Source organism: Watersipora subatra, chromosome 5, assembly GCF_963576615.1.
Source record: "Watersipora subatra chromosome 5, tzWatSuba1.1, whole genome shotgun sequence".
Taxonomy (NCBI): domain Eukaryota; kingdom Metazoa; phylum Bryozoa; class Gymnolaemata; order Cheilostomatida; family Watersiporidae; genus Watersipora; species Watersipora subatra.
Window position 1 is genome coordinate 46,262,461 of NC_088712.1, and position 19,596 is coordinate 46,282,056.

At 33.9% G+C, this 19,596-nt stretch overlaps 1 protein-coding gene across 2 annotated transcripts in view; it reads left to right on the plus strand.

The window, feature by feature from the left end:
• The first annotated feature begins 5,142 nt into the window (after positions 1–5,142).
• The window catches only part of LOC137396508 (uncharacterized), a 32,169-nt gene continuing 17,715 nt past the window's right edge, over positions 5,143–19,596 (plus strand). The window contains exons 1-4 of one of the 2 annotated variants that reach the window (XM_068082811.1): positions 5,143–5,163; positions 9,448–9,607; positions 11,745–11,899; positions 14,952–15,135. In XM_068082811.1, the coding sequence (XP_067938912.1) occupies positions 9,574–9,607; positions 11,745–11,899; positions 14,952–15,135 (373 nt within the window). In that variant the 5' untranslated portion in view covers positions 5,143–5,163; positions 9,448–9,573. The remainder of the gene's footprint in view (positions 5,164–9,447; positions 9,608–11,744; positions 11,900–14,951; positions 15,136–19,596) is intronic. The other variant, XM_068082812.1, reaches the window with a different exon arrangement.

The window sequence follows — 19,596 nt, forward strand, 5'->3', positions numbered from 1 at the left end:
AGGCGAGGAATTGCTAATAAAAATCTAATTGTTTTGACACGATTGCTTTAGTAGCAAGTATCTGTCATGTATATTGTATATAAATATATTTGTTATTTCTGATCATTGCATTTTTTGTCTCCAAATCTTTATAATATATATAAATATATTATATGTTATAATATCTATATAAATATTTTAACAAGAACTGTGTCCGTCCGTCTGTACAAAGACTCATTTAGATGTTAGAAAAACCTTGTAGCATAGCGGAATAATTGTGCTGATAGCTATTACATTTGATGATCTCTCACGGCGCGTATTATTTATAATTATTGTGTTGTTTGACTACCAATTTTCATAGAGTAAGGGAACTCTTTAAGGCTGGCTCACACTGTATCGCCGCATCTCGGCATTGATGCCGCAATACGTCGGTGATCGTTGATGACAACAATGTTCGCAATATTCCAAACCCATCCGCGTTTGCATCAGCAAATACTCAGTGACGTTACTATACTCCAATACTAGTGTTCTCATTTTTCGCAAAGAAACTTCTTTGGTTTTGCGAGCTCGAATCAAATACTAATCCCGCAGTAACTATCATAAACAGAAATAAATCAAGATATCTGCGACAGCGAATTACTATCGCCGAAATGGTTTACATACAGGCTGTCGTCGATGCTCGGCGAAATATCGAGAAAGTTTGACAGCTGCAAAATTTCCCGACGTATCGGCGCTGCTTCATCGATTTTACCAGCCCGGCCATACAGTGATGTAGTGGGAACCATATCAACGCATGCCATGAACTGTAGTCTTCATCTAACAAACAAGATAGTCCTGCAGTTTAGTCTGTTGTTTGTCCCCTAAAACAGTTTGGGTAGTATGATAGTCCTCTGAATTTGGTACATGCAAACACTTGGAGTCTAGACTAAACATGGGACCATTTTAATCTATTAACATAAGACAGACAGCGCATATGGTAGTTTGATAGGTTTACAAATAGTACAATTACAACGAGGCTGAGTTAGTCTAGACAGAGACCCTAACTGCATATACTTGTGCACGTGTCTTTATGTACACATGTTTGTACCTTTGCAGGTATAGATATATGCTCATACAAATGTATATATGTACATATGTATGTTCGTATGTATGTACTTCAACATCTTTATGTGTTCATACATACATGTTTACACATTTACGTATATATCTGTACTTATGTATGTATGTACTTACACATATATGTATGCACATGTGTATGTTTTTATCTATATATGTACATATGTGTGTACACATATACTTATGTATTTCTCTTTGCAGTTGTGTATGTGCAGATATACTTATGTATGTTCCTTGTGTATATAAATTTGCATGTGTGTACATACATATGTATGTAAGTATGTATATACATATGTCTACATACATGTGTATATATAGATACATACATATGTGTACATACATATGTATGTACACATATGTACATGCATATGATCTGATGACACTGATCTGTTATGACATACAGATCAGGGTCTTATGTACATACATATTTATGTACATAAGTATGTACCTAGGTGTATAAGTATGCATGTGTGTTTGTAAATACAGTATGTATGTAAGTATGTAACTATTTGCTGAAATTTTGCTGTAAAGCTGTGGCTTTGCCTTGCCTTGAACTAACCATAATTTGTGCCGTTCCGTTCGTTCAGACTCTACAAAGGACTATCTGATGATAGGAATGATGTGACTAGGTTTAGGTCATTCGTGTCGACTTAGCCAGAGTAGACTTAACCAAACATTTGTTTACAAAGCAGTTTATGATTTGCTGCCAACAATGAAAAAAAAAAACAAATTTGCACCATAAAACTAAACTAAATTGTAACTTGCACACACTTTACTTCTCAAAAATCCGTTCTCATAAAATATACCTGAAGTTGGTTGTCATGCATCGTTGGGGTAGATGGAATTTGAGGACACCTTGCGTTAGGTGTCACATCAGGTCCTATTACTGGAGACTGTCAAAGTACTACTAACCATTTAACATGAGAAGATCCAAAACAATAAAGTTAACAGCTATATATGTATCTATTGTTTGTGCTTGTTCAACTATTTATAACACTTGGCTAAATTAGCCATTTATGAGCTGTTCAGGTTAAACACACTGACTCTCAGGTTATAGCATTTCATAGTCCTGGCTCATTACGGATTAGTTTTGACAGCAGCAGTGAAAAGGAAAACATTGCGTAGCGAATATACGAATTCTATGCAATTTCAAATAATAGAGTCAACATTAACCGCTCCAGCAATTTTGAAGAGTCATGAGTCATTAATAGTCCATAATTATGCATTCAATAAAAATCAGGGAGTGTTAACCACTGTCCTAGTTGATATGTAGCACTTTGGAGCTTGGGCCCGAGACACTTGAGGAATTGTTTTCCCCTGATCCGACGTTCGAGCAAACTCTGCTGCACAGTTTTGCTTTGACTTTTGCACTCCCAGCGTAGGATTATGCAACTTTGGTCACTTTGATTCAAGTCCAAGTCGTCTTGTTGTAAAGCTTCAAGTCGATTGGACACTCAGTTCTTGAGATATTCCCACAATACTGAGGGCACTTCTGATCGACTGAGAAATGAAAATGTCTGCTGACCGGACAGTAGTTTCTAATAACACACTGATTGGAACTCTTAGTAACGAAGGTTCAGAATTAGACAAAGCCTCTCCTCAGCCACAAACGCTTCACAATAAAACTATTTATTTTCTATTCATAACAAATATACACGCTCTATCAGACTCGGTATCCCGCAATCATATTTCTTAGTTATCTTTAAATCATCACTTCTTTAAAGGTGTGAGAAAAACTTATTTACTCTATTTGACCTCTGTTTGACCTCTGTTGCTTTTATTGAGTTCTGCAAGCTTGAAGCTTCAATGCAATATACAGTTCAAAAGGAATTGTGTTATTCTAAGTGCTTTTATAGTAGATAGAAAGTTATTAATATGGTCAAAGATATATATACAATATTAGTCTTGAACGTGTTAAACAAGCAGGTAATCGTGTACTCAGTTGTCATCAGGGTTTAAATTAGAGCCCAATGACGGTCAGAACTGAGTATATCACTAGTTAATCTTTAATCTATATATATATATATATATTTCAAAGTTTGTCGTATGTTTGTAGGATTGATTGTCTGGCTATAGATCTTAAAATCTTTGAATAAATATTCCGTACCGAAGAAGGTTCGATCATGAACCCTGCTGTTCACCAGTCTGGCGCCTTACCCCTAGATTACAGAAATCAAATTGCTAGCATGCCAATATAAGTCATTATATCAGAGCAAATACCTAACTGCTTTGCGTATGACGCGGGTCATAGCATAATGTCACGAAAAGCTGTTCGCTCACATTATTAAACTGGCTAATAGCGGGCAACTCTCACTACTTCTCATTGTTTATAAGACAAAACACTTTTCTCATGATATGTAGTTTGAAAGTTAGAATGGCAAATGTTGTTATATGTTAAATACAAATCAATTTTCTGTCCAAAGACTTTTCTATTACTCGGGCAACGCCGGGCGGCACAGCTAGTATACAATAATAATGTTTTTAGATATTGTCTTTTGATCCCTTTTATATTCCTTAGACTAGTTAAAGTAAAATTGGTAACTTATGTAACTGGTAAAACTCATAAAACTAACAAGCCATTGCTTGTCAACGGTGATATAGTTTTATGACTTTGTTGTATGCATAGTTTAAGACAATAGTTTGTTAGCCTACTTGTTATCGTTAGAAATAGTAGTCTGCACTCGCAGACGAAGAGCACTCTACTTTTAACAGACGATATCTCTCATTTACCTACTCCATGGCTTCAGAGATAACAAAGCTTGGGATGCGATGAAAAAACGCAAAAATCTCTGATTACAAAAGTCTTAACGTTGACTTTAATTGGCTGAAGATAACTAGCTAATCAGAATTAAGATTCTCAACGCTTCGACTTCATATTGCTTTTATGAAATTTGTGAAAGGAAATATGAAACATTCTGATAAGAGTTTTGTGTGAGTCATCCTTGACAGGATTGATTGCTAGATATGTGGCAGTTTGGATGGAAATAGGAACATCGCAAAGTATTATCTCGGGCAGAGAGCGCAAGGGTTCACAATTCCAAATAATGGTGATTAAAAAAATTACATGTTTTCAAAAAGTCAGACAATGCGGACAGACTCTATTACTTGCTGAATGCTTTAGCAAACATAACAGAAGTTTTTAGCCCTGTCATCTCAAGCACAAAACATCATATAGAATATGTGAAGAAAACAACAAACTTTCAGGGCACTGTGCCAGGCAGCCATAGCGCACACAAGCGTCTACACACCTGCACAATATCTCATGCCCGGTTCATTCATAAAAGCTTTGATTAGCTGTAGTAAAACTGATAGGCAACGGAGTCCGTATTTACGCCTGAGTACCTTTTGTTTGCATTAGGGCCGTATTTGGACTACCCTATCTCCCCGTTTAAAAGTATTCTAGGGATGTGACACTTTTTAGATGACAATAATACTACAATATATTTTCCAAATAAGTTAAAAATTTTATCAATAACCGATGTTTTTGTTATTTACTATAATACAATGCATTTTATTGTATTGAAATTAAAATACAAATTGCTTAAGTAAAAAATAAAATTTTTAATCGTTTTCCGTCGTATTGCACTTGCATTTCTTAAACCAAAATTCAATTGAAAAGCTTTCAAAAACTAAAAGACATACAAGCTTAAAAAAAAATTTTTTTATTGGAGGTTTGGATTATTTCATGTATTTCAATTTTAACCAGGATTTTATTTTTATGATAAAATGTTTGGATAAAAAATTAGTTTTTTTTGTGTAACGCGTACACTCAATATTTGTCATGTCAACAATGCTAAATCCCTTTCTCAAGTTGAAAATTTCTCAACAAAATACAGACTTTAAAGATATACTAAAATAGCTTTTGGTAACCATTGCATCACTAACGTAAATCTGTCAACCAATCAGACAAGCTAGCTTCACTGCTTATGCCTCATTTCCATGGTTACATATTATTATTGAGTCTACCTTTTTATGCAAGCTCCAAGGCTTGACAATCGATAAGGACTATTCTTGCTGCGTCTATCAGCTTGATAATAAACTGAACAACACCAGGGATAGAGTAAGCAGGTGGGTCCAACTCTCCTTTATTAGAAATAATATAACTGCTCACAAGTTTTGTAAACATGAATAATTGACAAAACTACATGTAGATTGAGTTAGTTTTTGATTAGAAAAAAAACTTGAAATCTAATTTTGCTATGCTTCAATATTATTAGGTATTTACATTTTACAGCTCATAATTGAACCATGTTATAGGATAACTAAATGGAATATTTGCTGCTAAACTGAAAATTCGAAGCAGAGTAGAGTGCCTAGCAGTATAGCCATACAATACTGTCTCTGCTTTGTAACAGCATAAGTTAACACTCGATGTTAAGTTAACTACATATTTATTATGTTAACAACGATAAGTTAACTACATATTTATCATGTTAACAATGTTAAATTAACTACATATTTATCATATTAGCAATGTTAAGTGAATACATATTTATCATGTTAACAATGTTAAATTAACTACATATTTATCATGTTAACAATGTTAAGTTAATACATATTTATCATGTTAACAATGATAGGTTAACTTCACATTTATCATGTTAACAATGTTAAGTTAACTACATATTCATCATGTTAACGATGTTAAGTTAACTACATATTCATCATGTTAACAATGTTAAGTTAACTACATATTCATCATGTTAACAATGATAGGTTAACTACATATCGATGCTTATGTCACCCATTTAGTAACTTACCACTTTGAATCTCAATAGCATAATCATGGGAATCTTTAAGTAATAATATCTTATTAATATTATATACATTATTATCTTATAATCTTAATAATTTTATCTGAGTCTATGTGAGACTATCTGAGACTGCCAACTCTAGCTAGAAAAATAAGAACATGTTTGCTCTTGCTAGAATATTGATAGCCTATAATTGTAACAGTCTGTTGCATAATACAAACATCTGCATATGTACTATTGTATGTATTATTGTAACATATTATTGAAAGTATTAAATTTGGTATGCATGAATTTTCTAGGACTACTAGGGTTAAGGAGTTTTAAACGAAATTTAAAGCATTTTATTAGTTTTAAATTAAAAGTTGTTTAAACTGGCTAGCATGACTTCAAATAGGAACAATATTAAAACTTAAAACCTACTAATCTGTTTTTAAAAGCCTTTTACATCTTTGTAAACATTTTAAGATCTCTTGTGTGTACGACCTGTTCAAGTCGAAGTTAGCACTACTAACATTGGTTATGGAACAATATTTACAAAAAAAGTATACATGTATATGTATGTATGTACATAGGTACGTAGGTACATATGTATGTATGTACGTAGGTACATATGTACGTATGTATCTACGTATGTATCTACGTATGTATGCACGCGTGTATAACTCTTTATTGGCATTGAAACATCTACAAAATTATGTTTTTTTTTAGGTGTAAAAAAAAATGAAAAGACAGAAATCAGAAATTATTGAATAACGTGAACAAATGTGTTTTAAAAGTTGGTAATCTTATAGTGTTGTGGAATAGTTGGAGTAGTGAATTGAAGGTTGTAGTAACAGAAAGTTCCTAAACTAAAACTTAAGAAGGTTACTGTTCGAAGAGTATAAAGCTGCTGGGAATGTTTGACCAATTAAACACATGAGCTCTACACTATATCATAATCACATTAGAGCGTAAATCTGAAATTATTAAGAAATCATAAAGGCCCCTAATAGACGAGCTCTCGAGTAAAGAATTGTTACAAAACCGCTTACGTTACTAATTGGAGAAGAAGGGCAGGTGGATTATGACAGAAAGAGTTAAATACTGTCTGGCTATTATACGTGGGAGGTTTCCACTGTCAAAACAGTTATTGTGAAAATGATATGAATAGGCAGCAGTGCTTGATGCTCGCTTTAGCTGCTGCTCGGTACATTATTTATCACTTGCATCATATCGGCAGCAGTTGCATCATTCGACATCAATTATTATCACTTATTCCGTTATCATAGAAGGTAAGGTAAAAGTTCTTACGCTGCGTGTGCACTAGTTGAAAATAACGCTGACTTTGCTAAAGACTGGGTCAGTTTGGTTGTTCAAAACAACTTTTTATTATATTTTCATCAGGTGTGTGCAAAATATTCTGTAGAAATTTAATTTGATCACCTTTGATTTTCAGAGGATCATAATGCTAGCATAACCAATCAGAAAATCTCTTCCTTACTTGGTGAGTTTGGTTTCATTTGATTTCTACCAATGATCAGTTTCACGATCAGTTTCATGATCAGTTTTAAAATATGTTCAAAATCGGTATCTCAAATTGATGAAATTTTATACGAAATGATAGATGATCACTAAATCTCAATTATTACAAACAACTTGTACAACTCCTATTTATATACATAATACATTATTTTATTGGTGATAATTTGATTTCAAGCAGAAATGTTTTTTAAATTATGTCATACAAAAAGCATACAACAAAAAAGACAACAATTAACCAACAAAATCAAATAAATAGTGTGGCATATAGCATTTAAAATACCTCTTTCTGCTTTAACATTGTTAAAGGAATTAGCGATGGTATTTTAAAAATAATTGCTAAACCCTGTATGGTATCTGTTTATAAGCATCTCCTCTGATGTGTACCAGTAAATCGTTTCTTGTGGAATCTTCAAAATTTTGTACTAGTTTTTATTAAATAAAATCTGTAAAAAATGACTTTTTTTAATTAGCTCCATTTAATGGTCATGTAAATATATTATTACACACTGTTTAATTATACATTCTTTAAGCAAATTGTGAGCAAATTTGGTTGCTTTCAGACATGAGGCACAGTTGCTGAAAAACTAGCGCGGTTGTATATAGGTAGACATTGCAGATATCTATTTGATATAGGCAAGATTTTTATTCATTTTTTATTATTCTTTTTATAACATTTGTAGTTAAATAAGTACCAGCTGATTGATGCTAAAATTCATGCAAGAAGCTTAAGTAATGTTACATTGAGTCAGAACAGAGGTCTAGTGGCTTTTGCTCCTCGCTACTAGTCTATGATTACATACTTATACCGTAAAAAGTCTAATTGAACGCCACCTTTATTTGAACACCGCCTCTATTTGAATGCCACTTTTATTTGATCACCACTATAAAGGAAGAGTTGAAAAATAGAGCGCCATGGCAATCAATTAGAGGTTTTACAGTAGATTAAGCTTTCATGAATTTTATCAGACTGCTAGAGTTAAGACATTTTAACAGTCTGTTACCGGATTCTGTTAGTTTTAAAATAAAAGTTGTTTAAACTTGCTAGCATGATTTTGAATTGAAAGAATATTAAAACTTAATAAACTGCTTATCTGTTTTTAAAAGCTCTTTAAATCTTTGTAAAAGATCTCCTGTGTGTTGAACAAGTTTAAAATAACATTACTAGCATAGATTATAGTATTTACAAAAAGGTTGCTGTCAGAAGAGGGTGAAGTTGCTGACAGATCAAACACATGAGCTATTTTCTATTTCATAATCATATTATAGATATTGTACATATTTTATCAACGTTTAGCATTAATATATTAATACTTCATAAATCCATGAATATAGTCATTAATACAAAATAATGAATATAATATTAATATATTTCATTAATATATAACTACACACACCCGCGCACATGCACACACACACACACACGCACGCACACTCAAACACACATATATATTATTGCATATATAATAATATACCATAATTATATACCATAATTATATATATTTATATGTTATAGTTATACATATTTATATATATAATTATAACATATAATAGTTATATATATAATTATATATATAATCATAATATATATATTATGTATTATATATTATATAATATATATAATTATATATATAATCATACATATAATTTTATATAATTATATATATAACATATATAATATATATGTAGGGCATTCAACACTAAATTACCCCGTCAGTAAATAGAACTATAAGATCATTCAAGACAAATGGATATTTTCTCACATAGCTGCCCTGTGCTCTTCTTTTAGTTGTAATCGTATTTTCACTGTTTTTTCTCTGATGCAGACAGAGCTCTGATTAGAGAAACCAAGACTAATTTAACAGAGTACTAAATCGATCTCTTCAGTATTGTCGACCCTAAACTATACTAAAATGTATCAGAATTATCCAGGTGTTTGCACTATGCTAAACAACACCCATTACACGCATCACACGTAGACATGGTGTGTGTTAATTAGCCTCCATTATACAAAATATTGTCTTACGAAGTAGATATAAAACAGTGCTGTTCTTTGTTCTAAATGCGAGCTATACTTCAGGTTCTGGAAAAAGGCAATTAGCAGGAGCACAGGCCAACGCTAGTGTTCTGCAGCCATCCCTATCGCTAGCGTATCTCTTTACATCAAACAATCAACAGAAGAAAAACTCTTTGATGCGCAGACACAATGAGACGCTTCTTGAAACAATACTCTCTGCTAGGTGAGTAAGGTCGTTGAAAGTATAAACACACAAGCGAGTTTCTGCTAGCGTTGAGTGCTTTTAATACGGTGAAACAACGCTCATGTTAAACCCGCTTGATATGAGTCGACAGTCGGACCAGTTAATCCAACATTAGTAACCAATCACGCAGTTGGTGACCTTCGACATGGGAGAATTATGCATAAACATTTTTTGCTTGTCACTTTGTGACATGCTTCAAATAAGAGGTACTAAAAGAACATATTTACAAAAAAGGATACAAAAATTAAGCACTAAAAGATGTAATGCATTGATGCAGTGCATTGATGCAATACATCAATGCAGTGTAATGCTGTAATGCAATGATGCACTGTAATTGTTCTGCTGCACCTACAGTAATTTACCAATTTGTAAGATTACAAATGGGCGCAACGAATAAAATAAACTGTATTTATTTTTGTTAAAATTTATCGGCTTACAATATTACTGAATCAATCAATTGCATCCTTGTATTCATCATTACAATGAATCATTGCTACAACATTGCACTGTGTCATTGCAAAGCATTATTGTACTGCATCATTGCATTGCATTATTATAATGAAGTGTTACGCTGTTTCATCACGCTGTGCAGATGTGTTGCATCATTGCATCACATTGTATTGCATTGTATTGCATCACATTGTATTGTATTATTGCATCACATTGTATTGTATTATTGCAATGTGACATTGTAGTGTTTCCGTTGTCTAATTTTAGTGTTTCAACAAAATCAGTCGTAATGTTAAATTTTCATATGTACTTTTTGTCGTCGAAATTGGTTAGATCGTACAAAACCTTTCGACCTCTCATCGTATTAAAAACCTTTCCAACATTAATTATTTTGTAGTTATGGCAAATTCAACTCAGTTCTTTATAGATTAACCGGTCAATGATGCGAGTGTTCAGCGAGTTTATGCTACAGTTCATCTGCTGAATATACAGCCAGATGAGGTGTACAAAAATCTATCATTTTAAAGAGACAATATTACTCTCAAAAACGCAAAAAACTCGCTTGCGCATTTACGCCTTTTTTTCTCTGTTTCTTTTTTCATTACTTGAAATGGGACAAGAACCACACAAGACTTTATTTACAGCGCTAAACCTCAGGCCTGGTAAAATGCATAAAACATGCTTAATTACTTTATAAAACTAGCTGATTCATGACATTATACTATGACAGCAAGGTCAACAGTCGCATTTCATCTAACATTAAAAAATCTAGCCACTTCCTCTCACCTTATTTCAAGTATTAGTTTCTTCCTTTTTGTTTCTGTTTACCATTTTTAGATCCCTTCAACGCAGCGGTTTCTCTCTCATGCAGCGGTACTTTCTCTCATTATCAGTCCATCATTTGACAATGACTGTCTTATGGTTTTGACTTTATCACTGACTTTCATGCAGCTGTATTCAGCCTTGTTTTGCCACCTGTTTGTGTTTGGTTCCCTCAACTCTACGTTATGCTTAGCTACATCTTTGTATCTTAGCCTGAGTCTGTCCTGATTACTTTTTCCTTTGTAGAGTTATGAATATAATAGTTGTATTGGTAATCGCTCATGACCCTTCCTGTGCACATGTCCCAGCCATCTTAGGCCTTTTTCAATCAGGGTCCCTGCCATGGACATCTATCATGCAGCAGTCATATAATCATGCATTTTGTGCCAGCCTAACTTGTGCTGAAAATAAGAAATAGATTAAAATATCAATATAAAACAAGTTTGTGTATCAGCGTTGTTATGAATTGTCAGTTGGTAGTATGCGTTTAACTCAAAATCAATAATTCAACATTTCGGTTAATTATGCGTGTAGAGGTGTGGCGCGTCCTCTGCAGCGTCAGCCATTGAATTTTTGTCATTATTTGGTCTAAACAAAATTACCGTTGCATTAACTGTGTAAATATGTATAATACATGTATATATAGTGTTCAATCGCAAAAACTTTTCAATAATTGAGTTTCTTTTCAAAAACAAAAAACCTGTATATTTAGCAAGTAATTTGACTGTGATCTACTTTTTCTCTTTCAAAAAGTCTGAATCTTTAGACAATCAACAAATGAGAACAGCATCAAAGTATATGTAATACTGATGCATGTAATATTCAGATCATGTAATATTTTCAGTAGTGACACTGATCACAGCCACACTATCAGACTCTACCAGACAATATTCCAGAGGAGTAAAAGTTGGCAGTCTTCCAGCTAATCTGAGCTCAACACCAGGGCTAGCAGCAGGTCAAGAGAATTCAGATCTACTGTACATACTTTCTGGCTCGCAGGTAGGGTGTAGTTTTGGCTCACAGGTAGGGAGCATTTCTGGCTCACAGGTAGGGTGCAGTTCTGGCTTACAGGTAGGGTGAGTTCTGGCTCACAGGTAGGGTGCAGTTCTGGCTTACAGGTAGGGTGCAGTTCTGACTCACAGGTATGTTGCAGCTCTGTCTCACAGGTAGACAGCAGTTCTGGCTCGCAGGTACGGTTCAGTTCTGACTCACAGGTAAGGTGCAGTTCTGACTCATAAGTAGGGTGCAGATTTGACTCACAGGTAGGGTGCAGTTCTGGCTCGCAGGTACGGTTCAGTTCTGACTCACAGGTAAGGTGCAGTTCTGACTCACAGGTAGGGTGCAGCTCTGGCTCACAGGTAGACAGCAGTTCTGCTGCTAACACATGATTCTCTTATGTCACCTGGTTCTACCTCCATATTACAAACTAAAATAAGCAATAAATTCGGAAGACTTTAATGTTTTCATTTCTACACTCAAATCTACATATATTCTATCAGACTAGCAAGAAGATATTTCAGTTTGTATAAAAGTTGGCGACATATTGTCATTAGACTCGCTGCCACAGAGGTCAGTCTGTCAACAACTAAAATCCAGTATTGAGCAAGTTAATATAGCATTATGCATAGTTATACGTTTTACCCATTTTCATGTATTATAATGTATTATTATGTATCTTCATTATTTTGTATTATTTTATTTGAGTATAATAAGTAATTTAAATTGTTAAACTCTGTTTAAGAATGCGGATTGGCAAGGTGTTGGTATTTGGTATGACGTGTAGTTGATTTTTTGAGACCAAAAAGAAAGTGGTTCCTGTGAAATTCCAATCTGTCTGACAGGGCTTTTTGTTTGTTACTGATTAGCATTAAAAGCAACAAAACCATATTTTTAATAAATGACTGAGTAATAGTTTTTTTGAAAGGTTTTACGATTTTTCATGGTTTGTGTTTTTGTTTTTCACAGGACAGTTACAGGTTCTCAAATCTTTTCAACTTACATGATATAAAAAAATTGTCTACAACATCTAACAATTATTTTAGAAATATCATTGCAAGCTGATTTAACAATCTTCCACCTTTATCCGATCATTTAGCAGACAAAGGTTTTCTAAACACTATATGTCAAACCATTAATTTGATTTTAACGGTAAACTGTTGACCTTTTTTTGTTTTATTATTGTTGTATGGCATAATTAAAAAACGCTTCTATTCAAATAAAAATAAAGTAATGTATATAATACAAAAATAAAATATCTGTAAAGATGGGTTATTAAAAGTCCTATAAGTTTTGTTAAAATATACTGGACTATCACATTTCTTCAGGCATGCTACAAACATGTTGTATTGCTCTTACCATTTGTGCACTTATTTTTAGATGCATTAATGTGGTTTAAGTTTGTGAATCCTACAGGCCTCTAGTTCTGGGGCTCTCAACTAGGGAGAAGTTCTCCCCTTTGAGAGAATTTTGAATATACAAGGGGGAACAGCGAGGTGTCTGATTTGTTAAATTTTTAATTTAGGTTCTGCAGTGCCGTGTGAGTTTGGGTTTCATCATTTAACCTTTTGGTTTATCTATAACACTAGTTGCTAATAATGAGCTACTAGTCAGAACCCAGATATCTGTGAACACATCTATCCAGACTTTGATTGGATAGTAAGTTGACCTAGTCGTAAACCAAGAGCCATGCCGAAGGTTGTGTATTGTTGTGTGTTGTATGCGTGCTGTCTAAAAAGTAATAATATGTTGTTATATGTTTAGGTATGTACAATAAAATGGGGTTATAATTTGTATTGGTTGTTTTAGTTATGAGTGTTAACAGTGCGGGGAGAATCAAATTTATGAAAAGGCATAAGAGGGGCACCGAATGAAAAAGGTTGGGAACCCCTGCTCTAGTTTTTTAAATACCAGATTCATTCTTTAACAGTATCTTTGCTGCCAGCATTGTGGCCAAGTTAGTCATGATAGGGATAACTTCTAAAGTACCAATATACTCAGCGAGAGGACTCATGTGAACGCCCTAGCCTTATCTGTAAATATCTTTAAACTGTCTAGCTAGGCACTTAGCTTGGTGGGAATGACACATCCTGTACCTCTCACTATCTCTAACAAAGCTTTGTCAGCCATTTTGCATTTTTATTGCACGGAGATGTCTAATGCCTGCTATTGTTATGCCCACCTACCCGATTAGTTACTCAGTTACCTTATTCCATACACAGTTACCTTGTTTCATATCCAGTTACTTTATTCCATACCCAGTTACCTTATTCCATGTACATATGCATACATCTGCATGAATTCTTATTGCAAACCCTGTTCTATAGCAAATATTTTCAAAAATATTTGCAAATATTTTTGAAAGTATTTGAATATTTTTACTAACAATATTTTCAAATATTTTTAGTAAATATATTCAAAATGCAGCCTTCAACCAACAGATTCCTTTTTGAAAATATCTGAAAATTTAGATACCGATACAGATTTTATGTGTTGGATGGATATGGTGTGAAAGGATTATGTTTTGACACTATTTCATTGCAATACATCATTGCGCTGCATCATAGCATAACATCATTTCATTTGCATCATTGCATTGTGTCATTTCACTGTGTTATCACCCTGCATTATTGCACTGCCTCATTGCAATGCATCATTGCATTGCATCATTGCGTTGCGTCATTGCACTGTGCCATTGCACCGTAACATTGCACTGTGCCATTGCATTGTGTTATTGCGCTGTGTTGTTGAAATTCCTTATTGCAGTGCATCAACTTATTGCATCATTACATTACCTCATTGTATTTTATCATTGAACTGAATTATTGCATTGCATCATTGCATTATCTCACTGCATTATATCAATGCACTTATATCAGAATTGAGAATATCAGCAAGCAGATCAAAACCCTCAGAGTATACAGATACCTACAAAAACAATTAATATTTTCACCTGTATGATGAGTTTTTAAACTATCAATTTCGAATTTTATCTGAAAACCCAATAGATCACATTTTATCAAACAGCCAACTACATTAATTTTTCTATGCATAGGTTCTTGTCCTGGAGAAGAATTCGGCCGAGTTGGTGTCCACTGTATCAGTATTGGAGTCAGACAACTCTAACTGGAGTTGGGATGCTATAGCAGTAGGGAAATGCGGCGAAACCCAAAAAGGAGAATGCATCTATCTGGCCAAACAAGTAGATAACAATGATCTACGTTTGATTCAATTCAAAGGTATGACAACTCCATCTTTGTAAAGTGACATGATAGATAAATAGATACACTATTAACTTTATTAACACCAATCAAAGCAGTTTAAAGCAAATTAGATTGGGAAACAAAAACAAAAAATAGTAAAATAAATTATGTGTTTTAAAATAAAACGTTCTTTTTGCCTAACGCTGTTCTATAGTGTAAATTAACAAGGTGTTGATGTCTGGTATAAGGAGTGGTATTTTGGGGAAGTCGAAATGTAATGGAAGGTCAGGCGGATTTGAAATGCAATTTGAGTATTTTAAACAGCAAATAGGTAAAGACACATTTAGCTCATCAGCATTAAGGGCATTTAGATGCTGGTAGTAATTGTCTATATCAGGTAGCATAACTCTAAAGCATAATTTTTGATAGAGTTCCAACTTTTCTTGATCTGTTTTTGATACAAAGGGATACTGCTTAGCGCAGCTAAGTAGTATCCCTTTGTTGAAAGGTTTTAAAAAAATAATTATAAAACACAATACAAGACATGTCAGCTTTATAAGTTTCCTAGTCGAATGCCCGGTGTTGCACAGGTATTAAAATCAGCTTATAAACAGTGACCGGTAATGTAGTTACCTGCCGCTTGCCATTAGCCTAGAACATTGTAAATGGCTAATTTGAGTAAGCTAGCATTGTTAAACTTACTAATAAAAGCCGTGAGAACAAAGTTTAGGGATGTTGCGTCATAAGTAATTGCGTATTTTAACCTAGATAACAACTCATATCGCCCATTAAATACAATGCATCTCGTGTAGCTCAGTTGGTTAGCTAGCTTATTGCCTGATGAAAGGAATGTTCTGAGATGAAATCTTCTGCGATATGGATTATTCATTGCTAGATACTAATAGCTATAGCTGGACAGACAGAAGCACAGACGGACAAACTTTAAGATTTATATATATATAGATTGATTTTAACCTCCTGCATGTTTGACTATGAAGATGCTTTGTAAAGCTTAAAGCAACCAAATAAAGTTACTTCAGTATGAGTAGCTGTTACATGTATTCATCTTAACTACATGCATAGAAAGTACAATTTTTGTATTTGTGTATAAAAGATATTTAGAAAACGGCCTGTATTTGAAACCTTACTCTTCAAAAGACTGCATATTCTTTGCTACAGCAACCTACAGTATTAATAACCCTTCCGGAATAGTGTGCATGTGAGTGAAAACATGTGTGCATGTGTGAGCTCGTATGTGTACTCATGTGTGAGTGAGCGTGTGCGCGTGAATGCATATGGGCATGTTATCCTTCTTCGAAAATCACATATGGACAAGAAAACGTGGAAGACATTGAAATTTTTTATGACGAGGTCCGAGTACATAGTAGCATTGCAGCTATTGAAATGCAGAGTTGGCAGATGTGAGCATTTGTTTTTTGACCTTTAGTGTCTTTTTTTAACGGTAAATGGAAGTAGCTCACCGCCAAAAACTTTGTATTGAAAACACTAAATGATCCACACGTGACCCTTAAAAATCAGCTTTGTTTAAATCTTCTGCAAATTTAGTAGTAAACTATTTTAGTTAGTAGCAACTATAAATTCTATCGATCATTCGTCGGAAGCAGTACAGAGAACCTTTATTTGTTTGTATTAATACAAACTAGGTCATGTCCAGAAATTGAAAAAGTCTGGACATTGAATATTGAGTGCTGTACAGTACATTAAACAGTCTATATTGTCTCATACACCTACTCCTAGGTTACAATAACGTACAGTACGCATATACAGTACACACGAGAGAGTAAAATATGGTTATATCTGTAATACGGTATAATATCATATAGTATAATATAGTATAATATCCATAACAGTAATAATGACAAACAAATATTACAGTACAAAACTCTGACAAGAAACTCACAAGCATGCGTCACTCGCACCATCTGTCGCGAGAGATATTTATCTACCAGAGTTGTCAATTTTTTTGGACAGACGCGTCGCATTAGACAACCATCCAGACATTGGATGCTGTCCAAAAATGGAAAGTTCTGGGAACGGGGTGAACTGTCCTAAGGTTAGAGTCTTTGTACTAGATTTTAGGAATCTGTGTACAATTTTCAGTAGAGTCTAACTTTTAGGTCTGTATGAAAACTTTTAGCTGACAAACAGAAGTTTAAAGCAAAACTGAAAACCAAACAATTAAGCGTTGTGATGATGTGTTAGGCGGTTTGTTGAAAAGTACAAACAAAGTTCGCTTCTATGGTATTAGAATATTGTCTACGGGATGACTTGCAACAATCCACATGATTCAAAGCAATAACTAACAAACATATTATATGTTAGTTTTAAAACGTCCTTAAGCAAAAATTTGGCTTTAACCCATTTACCATAAGGACCTTTTACTGGGCAAATATCTCATCTCTTTCACCCCGAAACCAAGTATCAAGTTTCAGATAATATCATTTTTCCAAAACCTGTTAAGAGCCCTTAAAATAAACATTGACTGACAAAACGAAACACAGTATAGTATTTCCTTCAGGATCTCTCAGCTCAAACTGATTATATCCTAAATAACATGGACGTACACTTGCTGGCACTTGCCACCACTCGCAAGCACTTGCTGGCTGTGCTCAACCATGTCAACACTCTGATCTTAATATTAACCACAATGTCAACAGCGGGATTAGCATGCCAATGTTTGAGTTGAGAATTAGTGGTGAGTAAAGGTATAAAATGAGGCCCCTTTCAAGCATGATAAGGCCCATTTTAGTATCAAATGATAGGTTAGCAAGCATGGAAAGAGCGAGCTTTGTTTATCACTTCTGCACTTGTATAATACACTCTTACAAAGCGTAGGTTAGGTCTAGTTGTGCCGTATCATATAACCTCTTGATGGCATCAATTATTGCTCAACTCTAAACGCAAGTTGGAAGGGCATTTCTAACCCCTCCAACCCAATTAAAACATTTTGCCGTTTCAAGATTTTTTATTCTGTGGAAATATATTTAATTTGTTATCTAATTTAGTGAATCGGCAAAAATATATTTAGAAAGAAAACTTAAGTGCATAGTTCAAATTTGAATAATTTGCACACTGTTGTGTAGAATTTCTACCACATATGTATCAAGTATCAGTTGCATAGAAAATAAACTATAAAATTTGAAAAATCACTGAAAAGTTTGTTGACTCCTGCCATTCTTTTAACAACTTTACTTTTGTTGTGAATAAAATTTGATTACCATCTATTTTTGTTTGATGTAAAAATTCAGCTTAGCCTAAAGCAGCTCTTGCCATTGACTACTTGGAAGTCGAACCTAACAAAAATGAATGCAACCTCTAAACGCCATGTAAAAATTACTAAAAAATTATTACTGTCAGCTTTGTAAAAAATGTCTGTGGAATCAGTAAACAGCGGCACTAAGTTTACTTGACCTAATTATCTTAGAATGACAGAATCATAGTTGGGTACTCACACGTTTACACAGCATTTAGATGAAAACAATGAAACAAATTTTAATTAACCTATCTTTAAGTCATTAAAAAACTCTATAGCGATGTATCTGAGGCTATATTTGAAGTTTTATTCAGACAACCCTGAGTAAATACTAAATATATGTCAATAGATCTGCGTAACACTTGAATTTGAACGCAATAGCCGGATGTGAACGCAAGAGAGACAGGTAGCTGTGCAGCTGCGCAAACCATTTTGGGCAAGCCCGGGCACATCTTTTTCTTCAGAGCGTTTCAACTATGATGAAGTTTTATAAAATTTAATCTTCAAACATCCTGACAGTCAGATCACCTAGAACAACAAGCAAAGTCTCAAATGATTGAAAAACATCTATACATTCTGATAAAATCTACTTTAAAGTTGGCATAATCAATTCATTAAACCTTTTAGCAAAATTTTCAAAAAAGTAACATTTAGATGCAGTAACAGTGAACTCAAATTTATTTTTATACAGTAGTAGGAATTATTTATACTAGGTTACCTTGAAAAAATTTAAAAAATGTTTTGGCAAAAAGGGAATGATGTGAGGCCAGAGCCGTATAGTTTCACAAAGTCCCGCGACCAACCAAACCGTATATGAGAGCTCGCCCGTTGTCAAACAAACAGGCCACGCCCACTATTTTTATATAACTTATGATGGAGAGGCCGCAACATTACCCAACAAAAATTACTCCCATTAGCAGTCGCTTTGAAATTGATTGCTCTATTTATACACCTTTTGAAAAAAAAAATTTCTTACAAGATGCTACTAGTAATATTTTGTAAAAACGTAAAATAAATGCAAAAAAGTGAGGTATTGAGAGCGAGATATGAATATTTCCTTAGAGATCAGTATGCCGATCGGATTTGCTTGGAAACAAGCATTGTTGTTTCCGGTTTTGGTCACGGGACTCTGCGAAGCTATACTGCTCTGTGTGAGGCTAGTAACTTTGAGTTATTTTTGTTCACTAAGTCGACAGTCAGCGCTCAACTATAGCGACAGTAAA